The sequence below is a fragment of the Moschus berezovskii genome, chromosome 11, assembly GCF_049115385.1.
Source record: "Moschus berezovskii isolate FMDL1 chromosome 11, NW_MosBer_1.0, whole genome shotgun sequence".
Lineage (NCBI taxonomy): Eukaryota > Metazoa > Chordata > Mammalia > Artiodactyla > Moschidae > Moschus > Moschus berezovskii.
In genome coordinates, this window is record NC_142470.1 from 13,546,195 (window position 1) to 13,560,662 (window position 14,468).

Sequence of the window (14,468 nt, forward strand, 5' to 3'; positions counted from 1 at the left end):
GAATTAACCCACCAGGAGTAGCTCATGATGCTAAATCTGTGTGTCCTCAGCAACACAGTATAAAAACGTTTTGCATAACATTTTCCACATATTTTATGAGAGATGATGAACAAGCAGAAAAAACTGAAGATGAATATTTAAGAGTCCAAGTAACAAACTGGACTTTGTTGGCATGTTAACAGCACTACAACATAACAGCAGAATGTATATTCATTTGAAGTTACACAAAGTTGCCAACCCTACAATTTTAGGAGATATATCTCACTGTGCTCATGGCTGCAATAAGAGGATTTAGTGACTGTCATTTCAAGAAGTTAGCCCTAAAGACAAATATTTCTAAGGCTTGCTTTATGTCTCTGTTTCTGAGGCTATAGATAAAGGGGTTCAGCATGGGAGTAACTACTGCATATATGACTGAAGCAATCATATATTTGTCACTGGAGTCCCATAATGAGGAGAAAAAGTAAGCACCAGCAAGTGTCCCATAGTACAAAGATACCACAAGGAGATGAGAGCCACAGGTGGAGAAGGCTTTAAAGAGTCTCTTAGTGGAGGGGACCCTCAGGACGACGGTCCCTATACGAACATACGAGCCCAAGATGCTACTCAGAGGCAAGATGAACAGCATTCCTCCTTCGGTAAAGATGACCAGCTCATTGATGGAAATGTCTGAGCAGCTCATCTTCAGGAGGGCAGGGAGGTCACAGAAGAAGTTGGGGATGGTATTTTCAGCACAGAAGGACAGTTGGACCAAGAGGAGGCTGTGCAACAGGGCATGGATACAACAGAAGAACCAGGACACAGCTACCAATGAGATGCACAGCTCCTGCCTCATGACAGTGGTGTAGTGAAGTGGCTGACATATGGCCACGTACCTGTCATATGCCATCATTGCGAGAAGGAAGTTGTCAAGACAGCCAAAAAGTATGAAAAAATACATCTGGGAAATGCATCCTGCATAGGGGATGGATTGTTGGTGAGTCTGCATGTTCATCAGCATCTTCGGGATGGTAACAGATGAAAAGGAGACATCAGTGAAGGCCAAGTGGCTGAGGAAGAAGTACATGGGGGTGTGGAGGTGAGGGTCCAGCCTGATGAGCAGGATGATGAGCAGGTTGCCCAGCACCGTGGTCAGGTACATGCCCAGGAACAGGGCAAAGAATATGCCCTGGTGTTCTGGCAGGATGGGGAGCCCCAGGAGGAGGAACTCGGACACACTGCTCTCGTTCTCCCTCTTCATTCTCTTCTTAATTTCTGCTTAAAAGTGGAGAATGTGGGAAATGTCAGTGAACATTCCATAATATCATAATGTCCTCTTTAGTATGAAAATTCTTAGTTTTGCTACCTTTCTCTTTATTTCTCCTAATTGTTGATGAATGAATCAGTCTGTCCCATTCTGGCTTTCATAATGCATCACACCCTCACATTAACCGAGTCTCTTTCCAAAAATACCAAAGGACATTATTCTTTATTCAATAAATATTTATCAGAAACCAGCTTCATCCCATATTAACCACATAATAATGAACAAGACATGAGAAGTCTCCATGTTTAGGAAGTTATAACCTTTATATTAAGTGGGGTTCAAACCTCTATAGTTTACTAGTATCAAAAACGTGAATGGAAATAAAAGCAAAAGTAAACAAGTGAGACCTAATTAAACTTTAAAGGTTTTGCACAGCAAAGGAAACTACAAACAAGGTGAAAAGACAACCCTCAGAATGGGAGAAAGTAATAGCAAATGAAACAACTGACAAAGGATTAATTTCAAAATTATAGAAGCAGCTCATACAAATCCATACCAGAAAAACAACCCAATCAAAAAATGGGCAAAAGACCTAAATGGACATTTCTATAAGAAGACATACAGATGGCTAATAAACACATGAAAAGATGCTCAACATTGCTCACTATTAGAAAAATGCAAATCAAAACTATAGTGAAATATTACCTCACACTGGTCAAAATGGCCATCACTGAAAAATCTACAAACAATAAGTGCTGGAGAGGGTGTGGAGAAAAGGGAACCCTCTCACACTGTTGGTGGGAATGCAAATTGATACAGCCACTATGGAGAACAGCACGGGGATTCCTTAAAAAACTAGACATAAGACATATACCCTGAGGAAACCAAAATTGGAAAAGACACATTTAACCCAATGTTCATTTCAGTTGTATTTACAATAGCTAGGACATGGAAGCATCCTAGATGTCCATCGACAGATGAATGGATAAAGAAGCTATGGTACATATATACAAAGGAATATCACTCAACCTTAGAAAGGAACACATTTGAGTCAGCCCTGATGAGGTGGATGAACCTAGAACCTATTATACAGAATGAAGTAAGTCAGAAAGAAAAACAATCATCGTGTACTAATACATATATATGGAATCTAGAAAGATGGGACTGACAAACCTATTTGCAGAGCAGCAGGAGAAGGGCATGGCAACCCACTCCAGTATTCTTGCCTGGGGAATCCCATGGACAGAGGAGCCTGATGGGCTACAGAACATGGGGTGACAAAGAGTCGGACATGACTGAGCAACTATACACAGCACAGCATAATGGAAATACAGATGTTGAGAACAGAATTATGGACACGGTTGGGAGTGGGGAGAAGGAGAAGGTGGGAGGTAGGACATGAGTGACATGGAAACATGCATTCAGTTCAGCTCAGTCACTCAGTCATGTCCGACTCTTAGCGACCCCATGAATCACAGCACGCCAGGCCTCCCTGTCCATCACCAACTCCCGGAGTTCACTCAAACTCATGTCCATCAAGTCGGTGATGCCATCAAGCCATCTCATTCTCTGTCGTCCCCGTCTCCTCCTGCCCCCAATCCCTCCCAGCATCAGGGTCTTTTCCAGTGAGTCAACTCTTCTCATGAGGTGGTCAAAGTATTGGAGTTTCAGCTTTAGCATCAGTCCTTCCAATGAACACCCAGGACTGATCTTCTTTAGAATGGACTGGTTGGATCTCCTTGCAGTCCAAGGGACTCTCAAGAGTCTTCTCCAACACCACAGTTCAAAAGCATCAATTCTTCGGCGATCAGCTTTCTTCACAGTCCAACTCTCACATCCATACATTACCACGTGTAAAATAGATAGCCAATGGAAATTTACTGTATGACTCAGGGAACTCAAACCAGGCCTTGGTAACAACCTAGAAGGGTAGGATAGGGAGGGAGGAGGGAAGAATATTCAAGTGGGAAGGGACATGGGTGTACCTATGGCTGATTCATCTTGATGTTCAGCAGGAACAGTGCAATACTGTAAAGCAATTATTCTTCAACTAAAAATAAATAAATATGTTTTAAAAAAGTGAAAAGGGCACCAGCTCAGATGTGTCAGTCATTTCCTTATCAAAAGGATGTGCAACTCCCTAAACTGAAAGAGAATTACTAAAGCTTTGTCATGGGCTTTCACTATAATTGGCTGCATCCTACTTGCTTTGAGTCACTTAAAAATTCCCTGTTATCAAAAAGTATCCAGGGACTTCCCTAGTGGTCCAGTAGCCAAAACTCCACTCTACCAGTGCAGGAGGCTTGGGTCCAATCCCTGGTCAGGGAACTTGATCCCACATGCCTCATCAAAGAGTTCACAGGCCACAACTAAAGAAAAAATCTCCCACATGTCACAACTAAAAGGTCCTGCATGGTGCAACTAAGACCCAGCACTGCTATATAAATTAAAAACAAAAAATGTGGTCTCCAAACCAACAACAACAATAACACCAAGCACTATTCCAAGTGTTTTACATGTACTTTCAAATGAAATCTTCATGATAACTCTAACAAATGAGTATTATTAAACACATTTTAATCATAAGAAAACAGAAGTATATAACATTTACTTTGCTTTTTATTTTTATTTTTTGGCTGCTCTGGGTCTTTGCTGCGGTTGGCGTGCAGACATAGTTTCCTGGCAGCATATGGGATTTTAGTTCCCTGATCTGGGACTGAACCTGCATCTCCTTCACTAGAGGGCAGATTCTTAACCACTGGATCACTGAGGAAGTCTCAAGTGTGCATTACTTAAATGTGCAAAGATACACGCAATTAAGTGCAACAGATGGAATCACAACATATTTCTATCTGTCCAGAATCCATCTCTTAACCACTCTGCATAGAAATTATATCCTCATTAATTAGAATTTTCAGAGAAGCTATGTTATGTTAGCTACCTTTCTCTAAAATGTTCCTAACTCAAAAAAAATATTTACCACTTATATTCATACATTATACAATTTACAAAGGACTTTCACATGGACTTTAACCTCTCAAAGCAATAATTATATGTTTAGGGACTGCTTAGTTACACAAGGCAAATATTATGTCCTCAATCTTATAGATGTGAAAACTCAAGCTAGAGAGATAAATGACTTACCTAAGGTGACTCAGCTCTTTCGTGGTGGATTCCAGGTTTAATATTTCTTTGCAAGTTAGGTTACATGTAAGGATTACTAACCACATGGACCTAAACAGGGAATCAAGACTGACATTCTCCCTGAAATAGGGGAGCAGGACAATGAGTCCCCTTTAGAGACTAAGAGGGAAGAACAAATCTGACTCCATATTGGATCTATTTAATTTTCTTTAACATTTGTATTCTATTGTTTTTGCTACAAGCTAAGAATGTTGCCTAGGGACTTCCCTGGTGGTCCAGTGGCTGAGACTCCAAATTCCCAATGGAGAAGGCCTGGGTTCAATCCTTGGTCAGGAACTAGATCCCACGAGATTGAAAATCTCGTTTGCCATAATGAAGACCCGGCACAGCTAAATAAACAGTTTTAAAAAGAAGAAAGTTGCTTATAGCTTCAAATATAAAGGCTAGCCCATTCTCAAGGCTCTGATCTTTAAAGGTATAATACTTTTCTACTCATATAGGGATAAAAAGTTGCAGAACAGAGAATAGCATTTGTCTTATTGGAGGTTTACAGGAACGTCTTGACCTGACCTAAGTGGACAGCTGCAAAAACATAGGATTCAGACATGAAGAAGTTTGCAACAACCAACCACATCCCCTTCCCTTTCAATCTAAAAGAAGTGTGAATTCTAACTAGGGGAAGATGTTTCCTTGGAACACCATCTTCTCAGTCTGCTGGCTTTCCAAATAAAGTCATTATTTCTTGCCCTAACAATTCATCTCCCAATTTGTTGACCTGTCAAGTGGCAAGCAGATTTATTGAGCTTGGACTCAATAACAGGGGCACTGATTTTTTTTTAGTTCACGGCCACCAAGAAGACGGTGACTTGATCCTTACGGGGAAGCGTGGCTGCTCACCAACACACACTGGGTCAGTCCTTGTCGAGAAACCAGAAGAAAGCTCGATGACTGGACCCAAACAGCAGCCTTGACTCAAGCAGGACCTTGTGAAAGAGGCAGCGGGCCACGAGTCCTGGAAAGGTCAGACCCTGATCTTGAAGTATGACACGGGGCCTTTGGATGGGCCTGTTGTCTTCTTTTACCAGACAATGGTCAAAGAGGAAGCTCTGTAACACATCCATGGGGTTTGAAGCAACATAATAAAAATATCTCCTTGTTAATGAGTACCAGTTATGTGCCAGGCTTGGTGCTGAATAATTTGTATGTATTGCCTCATTTAATCCTCAAAATATCACTGTGAAGTAGGAACAGTTATTTCTTCTTTGCCAGGGAGGATTCTGAACCTCAGAGAATTGCAATCACTTCCTAAGACCATAAAAACATTTAAGGACCAGACTGAGGATTAGGCTCTGATCTGAGGCAGTGCAGACCCTGAACTCATATCCATTAGTATGTGGCAGCTACCCACGGGTTTTGGAAATGCACGTAAATCTTCTCCACTCATTGCAGTGATACAGCCACTGTTGAAGGACAGTTAAGGGAATATTTAGGCTCATGGGGTGAATCAGAAGCCCCTAAAACTTGCACATGAAACATACATTCATGTGCACCCTTAAAACACTGATTTGTGATTTCTTACCACCTGTGACTTATAGGGCAGTAACTATGGCTTATAGATCAGTTACCCAAAGATTAATAAAAATAAATTCACAAAGAATACATGAGATGGTACACATAAAATAATCCATATAACTACACACAAACACTTGTATAATCTCAGCACAAACATAAAACAACCAGTAACTCATAAAAATCACATATCAGATGTAAACTCTAACTCCGAATAGAGACTCATACATGCAAACACACATATTAAATAACAAAAAAACACAAGGTCACACATATCACACAGAAATCATCCAAGAAGCACACCATGGCACAGACAGGCCTCTTCACAGTCAGGCAACAAACAACATACATGGCCACACACGTATACCACCATTGCAAAATGAAATGCTCCAAAATTTCCCTGGTGTCTCAGATAGTAAGGATCTGCCTGCTAAGCAGGAGACACAGGTTTGATCCCTGGGTGGGGAAGATCCCCTGGAGAAGGAAACAGCAACCCACTCCAGTATTCTTGCTTGTAGATTTCTATGAACAGAGGAGCCTGGTGGGCTACAGTTCGTGGGGTTGCAAAGAGTTGGACACAACTGAGCGATTTTCACTTTCAGCCTCCACTGATACACCAATTAGGTGAAGGCAGTCAATAAGTGAGACACTCAGGCTCCATTCACTAAGAAGAACTACCCAATAGATACTGTGCTGTTCTGTGCTTAGTTGCTCAATTATGTCTGACTCTTTGCGATCCCATGGACTGCAGCCCACCAGGCTCCTCTGTCCTTGGGGGTTCTCAAGGAAAGAATACTGGAGTCCGTTGCCTTGCCCTCCTTCAGGGGATCTTCCCAACCCAGGAATCAAACCCAGGTCTCCCACATTGCAGGCGAATTCTTTACTAACTGAGCCACCAGGGAAGCCCCCAGTGAACACTGCTGCTGCTGCTATATCACTTCAGTCGTGTCCGACTCTGTGTGACCCCATAGACGGCAGCCCACCAGGCTCCCCTGTCCCTGGGATTCTCCAGGCAAGAACACTGGAGTGGGTTGCCATTTCCTTCTCCAATGTGGGAAAGTGAAAAGTGAAAGTGAAGTCGCTCAGTCTTGTCTGACTTGTAGCGACCCCATGGACTGCAGCCTGCCAGGCTTCTCCGTCCATGGGATTTTCTAGGCAAGAGTACTGGAGTGGCTTGCCATTGCCTTCTCCGCCAGTGAACACTACCTGCAGATAAAATGTAGAGTAAATACACACACACAACTCATGAAGAAAACATACATATATCCACATTAAGGACCAAAGAAACACCACACAGATCCATGTGGGATGATACGCAGACTTGCAGATACAGACGCACCTTGCCTACTAAAATTTTCATCTCCCTCTGTCCTGTGCCACTCCTTAGTGAGTTCAGGCACCTTCCTATCCAAGCAGTTTCCCAAGTCTTGAGCTTCTGATGAGAACACCAGGAACAAAAAGTAAGAAGGAAGCCTCTTTGAGCCCATAACCTCCTGAGCTTCCTGTGTCTGTCCTTGAACTCCAGAGCTACAGGCAGGAGGAGACCACTTTACAAGCCTCAGAGAGGATTCCAAGAAGTCCCTAAGCTCCCAGTTGAGGAAAAAGTCAAAGTTGACTAATTGCCTCCAATTCCCACCAGACCTTGGGGAGGAGCCTGTGCAGGGGCTGAAGGGGCTGACCCAGACCTCAGGGATGCCCTGGGCTCCTCTCTGCCTGCTCCAAGTTCCAGCTAGGAAGTAGGAATGGCTTAGTCATCCTCCACCACTAATGCTGCCAATGCACTGGGTCAGCTTCTCCCAACAGCATAGAAAGTCTGGCTTCTGCAAACCCCCACACCACTTACACTTTCTACCACATGAGCACAAATCTAGCTTTGACTTCACATCCTGCAGGAACCTTCTCTCCCTTGGGAAAGACTCCAGAGCATGGAGGGGAGCCTTTCTAAGAGAGTGTAGGGGGAGAAGATTGAGTCCTTGGGCTCAGTACTCAGAAGAACTGGGTCTGGACTGTGCAAGCTAACTGTTGGCCCTGAGCAAATTAAGTGCAGCCCTGTTTCATCAGCTGTAAAGTGCAGATAATAACTGCATTGTCATCTTGAAGTTATTATTGAGATTAAGTGAGATGATTCATGCTAAAGCACACTGTAAGTGCACCATAAACATCAGCTCTTGACATTATTATCTTTGTATCTTCCAAAAATATATAACTACATCTAGGATCATTGACACTGATATAGGACTAATATTGAATGATGACTGAATTAACTGATCAATGAATTCTGATTTAATCTATTAATCTGATTCTTCTTAGTGAAGGCTTCTTAGATCTTTGCATATGAATCAAATGTTTTTCTATCATAAGCATGGTCTTATGCTAGTTTTATAAATCAATCCAGTTGTTGGGTCTGTGACCAATTACCTGTGTCCAGCAGTTCTAGGTTACCTTGGTGAATGTTTCCACTCCAAGGCTCTAATTGGCTGGCCCTGAGGAAATTTACTTCAGAAGAAAAATTATAGTCATGTTCAGATCACTGTTGATGTCACTAGATGGACTCCCTTCGCGTGGCCAATTAATAATGCCTGCTCTGACACTGGCCATAAAAATATTTTCTTCTATTACTCAAGCTCAACCGGAGCAACAAGCAAAGTTTCAGGCAAGGAATAAAATCTCCCACAATTATGGGATGGATTTATGTAGATAACACCAGGCTATGGTAATTTAAGTTTAAAGTCTCTATGTAGTGAACAATCAAATCATACTAAGGATAATCAGTCTAGTAACACTAGGAAACTGGGCCGTGTACCTTATGGACAATGTCAATATATAATTTCCCTGAAAGATAAGGATTGGTACAGAGTAGACTAGGTCAGATGACCTGGGATATACTGAGATGCACCGCATGGAAGCTTGTAGCTTAATTCTTACTCATGACTGCTAGCTATGTTATTTGTATGGAACCTGTTTTACAAAATTTCAGCTTCTTACATTTAAAAAAAAGACCCTTAAGAGTGAGAGCAGTGTTTGTATCTTTGTGTCTCATGTCAGTGGCCACCAGGGTGATGGTAGACAGCCCAACCTACTTCCATACCTTGGTCCCTAAACATATATATTCTGCACACAACACCATAAAATGGCCAGAGCCAGTGTCTTACTGCCCTCCTGGTCAGTTACCACACAGAGCTATTAATCAAATATGAGGAACTGAGAATTTATTTTGCATACTTGAGAAGAAAGGCATGAGTATCCCCAAAGATGAATTCTTTTTTTAATATAGTAATAACAAGAAGGTCACTTGATTATATAGGGATAATTCTCGGGCTACACATTGAGGAGACACAAATGTATTGCTATGGTAACTGGTAGGTAACTGACTATAATTGGGCAGGAAAAACATCTTGGATGTACTTAAGTAAATCAAGAAACAAGTTCTGTAAGGTTCTATAAGGAAATATTGTCTAAAACGGAGGGAGGTGGGAGGGAGGTTCAGGAGGGGGAACTCATGTACACCCGGGGTGGATTCATGTCAATGTATGGCAAAATCAACCAATATAATATTGTAAAATAATTAGCCTCCAATAAAAAATAAATAAATAAAGGGGAAAAAAAGCATTCTTCTCATGTCCCTTTCTTGAAATCTTTTCTGTCTCTTGGGGGGTCTGGGACCTCCTAATGACAGTACTAATTTTTGCTACCTTGTGTGTGTGTGTGTGTGTGTGTGTGTGTGTGTATGTGCATGCTCAGTTGCTCAGTCATGTCCCATTCTTTGTGACCCTACAGACTGTAGCCCACCAGACTCCTCTGTCCATGGGATTCTCCAGGCAAGAATACTGGAGTGGGTTGCCATTTCCTTCTCCACGGAATCTTCCCAACTCAGGGATCAAACCCAGATCTGCTGCATTGCAGGCAGATGCTTTATCGTCTGTGCTACTAACATTGTCTGGCATTTTGTTTATTATTTTTTTATTGTTTAGAGACATCACTTTCAGCTGCTCACACATGCATACACGATTTGTTTCATTACCATTGTCGTCATCATTGTGTTCATGCTCAGTCATGTCTAACTCTTTGTGACCCCATGGACTGTAGCCTCCTAAGCTCCTCTGTCCATGGGATTTTTCAGGCAACAATACTGGAGTGGGTTGCCATTGATTTCTTCAGGGGATCTTCCCCACCCAGGGATAAAACCCATGTCTCCTACATTGCAGGCAGATTCTTTTCTCGCTGAGCCATTGGGAAGCTCACAGTTACAATTACCACTGTAGGTAATGACAATTCCATGTTGTTAAATCCAAATGTAGGCATCTTTGACTCTATCTTTCACACTCCTCTCATTTCCAATTAGTTAACAACTCTTGTGGTCCTAACTTACAGCTAATCGCAGTTTTTACTGAATTTTTTACTATTTCTTCTGTTATTATCCTAACCTCGGTTCAGTCGCTCAGTCATGGTCAACTCTGCAACCCCATGGACTGCAGCAAACCAGACTTCCCTGTCCATCACCAACTCCTGGAGTTTACTCAAACTCATGTCCATCAAGTCGGCGATGCCATCAAACCATCTCATCCTCTGTCATCCCCTTCTCCTCCTGCCCTCAATCCTTCCCATCATCAGGGTCTTTTCCAATAAGTCAATTCTTTGCATCAGGTACCCAAAGTATTGGAGCTTCAGCATCAGTCCTTCCAATGAATATTCAGGACTGATTTCCTTTAGGATTGATTGGCTTAATTTCCTTGCTGTCCAAGGGACTCTCAAGAGTCTTCTCCAACACCACAGTTCAAAAGCATCCATTCTTCAGGGTTCAGGTTTCCTTATAGTCCAGTTCTCACATGCATACATGACTACTGGCAAAACCATAGCTTTGACTAGATGGACATTTTATCCTAACCTACCACTTATTAACTTCAGGGATGCTATAGCTCCTAGCTGATCTTCCTGCTTCCATCAGTCCTGTGTTCATTCATTGGGCTTTTGTTACAGGGAAAACAAATTTAAGAAAAATGAATTCAATATGTTTGCAGTATATTTAGATTTTAGGAAACGGATACAACATATAACTTGCAACTACATTAACAATGCAAAGATTAATTTTTTTAAAAAAAGCAAACATTCTCAACTTCATTACTTTAAGTAATATTTACTTTCTATAACTATTAAGAATGATAGACAAAAGGACAAAGAAACAAAAAAGCCTATTTCTATCTCATTTACATGAGAATTATTACACACTATGAATTATTATTAAATTTCATCTTAACTTTTTCTATGACTTTTCATTTATCTAAAATAATACTCCACATACCTTGATTCTAACTTAACTCTAAGGAATTTTATTCTAAAGAAAAATATATCACATTTGAAAATTCTTTTTTTTTTCCAGCTGTACCCCACAGCCTGTGGGATCTTAGTCCCCAGCCAGAGATTAAACCTGTACTCTTGGCAGCAAAAGCCTAGAGTGCTAACCATAACTCAGCATCAGTAAATTAAGGAGAAAGAGGAGAGTGAAAAAGTTGGCTTAAAACTCAACATTCAGAAAACTAAATCATGGTATCCAGTTCCATCATTTCATGGCAAATAGATGGGGAAACAACGGAATCAGTGACAGACCTTATTTTGGGAGGGGCTCCAAAATGACTGTAGGTGGTTACTGCAGCCATGAAAGTAAAAGATGCTTGTTACTTGGAAGAAAAGCAATGACAAACCTAGACAGCATACTAAAAAGCAGAGACGTTACTCTGCCAACAAAGCTCCATCTAGTCAAAGCTATGGTTTTTCCAGTAGTCATGTATGGATGTGAGAGTTGGACTAAAAAGAAAGCTGAGCACCAAAGAATTGATACATTTAAACTGTGGTATTGGAGAAGACTCTTGAGAGTCCCTTGGACAGAAAGGAGATCCAACCAGTCCATCCTAAAGGAAATCAGTCCTGAATATTCATTGGAAGGCCTGATGCTAAAGCTGAAACTCCAATACCTTGGCCACGTGATGCAAAGAACTGACTCATTGGAAAAGACCCTGACGCTGGGAAAGATTGAAAGCAGGAGGAGAAGGGGATGACAGAGGATGAGATGGTTTGATGGCATCACCGACTAGATGGACATGAGTTTGAGTAAGCTCTGGGAGTTGGTGATGGACAGGGAACCCTAGCGTGCTGCAGTCCATGGGGTCTCAGAGTCAGACACGACTGAGCGACTGAACTGAACTGAAAGAAGGTGTAACACACAGAATGGAATATTATTCAGACCTCTGCTGCTGCTGCTGCTAAGTCACTTCAGTCATGTCCAACTCTGTGCGACCCCATAGACGGCAGCCCACCAGGCTCCGCCGTCCCTGGTACTCTCCAGGCAAGACCTCTAATCATAGCAAAAGATTGCTTCTCTTCTCAGAGAGGAAACATATAATATGTAATATTTCCCTTCAAGAAAGGAAGTCCATGCGCGTCAATACTACAGTAAGTCATTCATATAGATAAGGCATCAATTTAAGATGTTGACTTTACAAAAGTAGAGTTGCTAGTAATGCCAGATTCCAATGGTTATTAAAAAATAATGAAGGCAAGAGATATACCCAAAGCTAAAGCCATGAGTTATAATATCCATGAAGTTGTAAAGTCAGTGGGTTCTAGAAAAATAGGCAGGGAGCACAGTCCAAGTAGAGGAAACCAAAGAGGGGGAGGGACCATTGAAATCAAGGAAAGTTTGATGGGTACCAGAGACAAGGGCAGTATCAGTATCAGTTAGCTTTGGCTGCATAACAAACCACCTCAAAACTCAGTCACTTAAACAATAACCACTTGTTTATATGACATTTCCACAAGCTGGGATTTGGGGCTGGAACTGTGCTCAGTTGGATGGTGCTTTTAGTCTAGGCTAGGTTCAGCTGTTCTCAGCAAAGTGAAAGTTGCTTAGTTGTGTCCAACTCTTTGCAACCCCATGGACTGTATAGTCCATGGAATTCTCCAGGCCAAAATACTGGAGTGAGTAGCCTTTCTCTTCTCCAGGGGATCTTCCTAACCCAGGAATCGAACCCAGGTCTCCCTCATTGCAGGCAGACTCTTTACCAGCTGAGCCACAAGGGAAGACCAAGAATACTGGAGTGGGTAGCCTATCCCTTCTCCAGTGGATCTCCCGACCCAGGAATTGAACCAGCATCTCCTGAATCACAGGCAGGTTCTTTACCAAATGAGCTATCAGGACTCACTCATACCTCTGCAGTCACCTGCCAGGTCACCTGGGAACAGGTTGATTGTCAGCTAGAGCACCTTGCTTCTCCTCCATGTGGCCCCACATCTTCACACAGCCCAGCTTGGACTAGTTCACCTGGAGGTCTCAACGTTCTGAGGGTGGTAGGAACACAATCTACCTGGGCTTGGGACACTCACAACCTCACTTTCACTGAATGTATTAATCAAAATAAGTCACAAGTCCTGCCCCGATTCAATGGGTAGGGAAATAAACTCCCACTTGAAAGGAAGGGCTGCAAAATATTGTGGCCCTTTTTGCAATCTACTGCCGTCACCTACACAATTCTTCAAGGACATGTCTCTGAAAGCATCCTAAAGTGGGTAACTGTTACCTGGCAAAAATAATCCCTTTCCTGTAAAGAATCCCCAGGGCCAATTTCATGTCTCTGTTCCTCAGGCTGTAGATAAAGGGGTTTAACATGGGCGTTACCACAGTATACATAACTGAAGCAACTGTGTCTTTGACTTTGGAATCGTTTGCTGAAGGAAAGAAGTAAATCACTGCAAGAGTCCCGTAGTACAAAAACACCACAAACAGGTGGGAGCCACAGGTGGACAAGGCTTTGCAGATTCTCTCGATGGATGGGACCCTCAGGATGGTGGCCCCAACACGGATATAAGAGCCCAAAATAGCACTCAATGGCAAGAAGGCAAACACGCCCCCCTCAGTGAAGATGACTAACTCATTGAGGAAGGTTTCTGAGCAGGCCAACTTTAAGAGGGCATTGAGATCACAGAAGAAATGGGGGATGGTATTGTCAGCACAGAAAGACAGTCGGGACAGAAGTAGCGTATGCAACAGGGCATGGACACAAGAGAAGAACCAGGATCCAGCCACCAGTAAGACACACAACCCCTCCCTCATGATGGTGGTGTAGTGCAGTGGCTGACAAATGGCCACGTACCTGTCATAAGCCATCACTGCAAGAAGGAAATTGTCAAGACAAACAAAAAGTAGAAAAAAATACATCTGTGCTATGCACCCCGCATAAGGGATGGATTGATCTTGAGTCTGCATGTTCACGAGCATCTTAGGGACAGTGACAGATGAGAAAAACACATCAGAGAAGGCCAAGTGGCTGAGGAAGAAGTACATGGGGGTGTGGAGGCGAGAGTCCAGTCTGATGAGCAGGAGGATGAGCAGGTTGCCCAGCACCGTGGTCAGGTACATGCCCAGGAACAGGGTGAAGAACACACCCTGCTGCTCTGGCTGGATGGGGAGCCCCAGGAGGAGGAACTCAGACACGCTGCTCTGGTTCTCCCTCCTCAT

At 42.6% G+C, this 14,468-nt stretch overlaps 2 protein-coding genes across 2 annotated transcripts; both read right to left on the reverse strand.

The window, feature by feature from the left end:
* Positions 1-301: 301 nt before the first annotated feature.
* On the reverse strand, positions 302-1,240 carry LOC129539267 (olfactory receptor 1J4-like). The gene has a single exon (XM_055399691.2). It carries the CDS (start codon positions 1,238-1,240, stop codon positions 302-304), a length of 939 nt encoding a protein of 312 aa, XP_055255666.2.
* A 12,286-nt stretch (positions 1,241-13,526) lies between these two features.
* LOC148776090 (olfactory receptor 1J4-like) lies at positions 13,527-14,468 on the reverse strand. The gene has a single exon (XM_088841720.1). It carries the CDS (start codon positions 14,466-14,468, stop codon positions 13,527-13,529), a length of 942 nt encoding a protein of 313 aa, XP_088697846.1.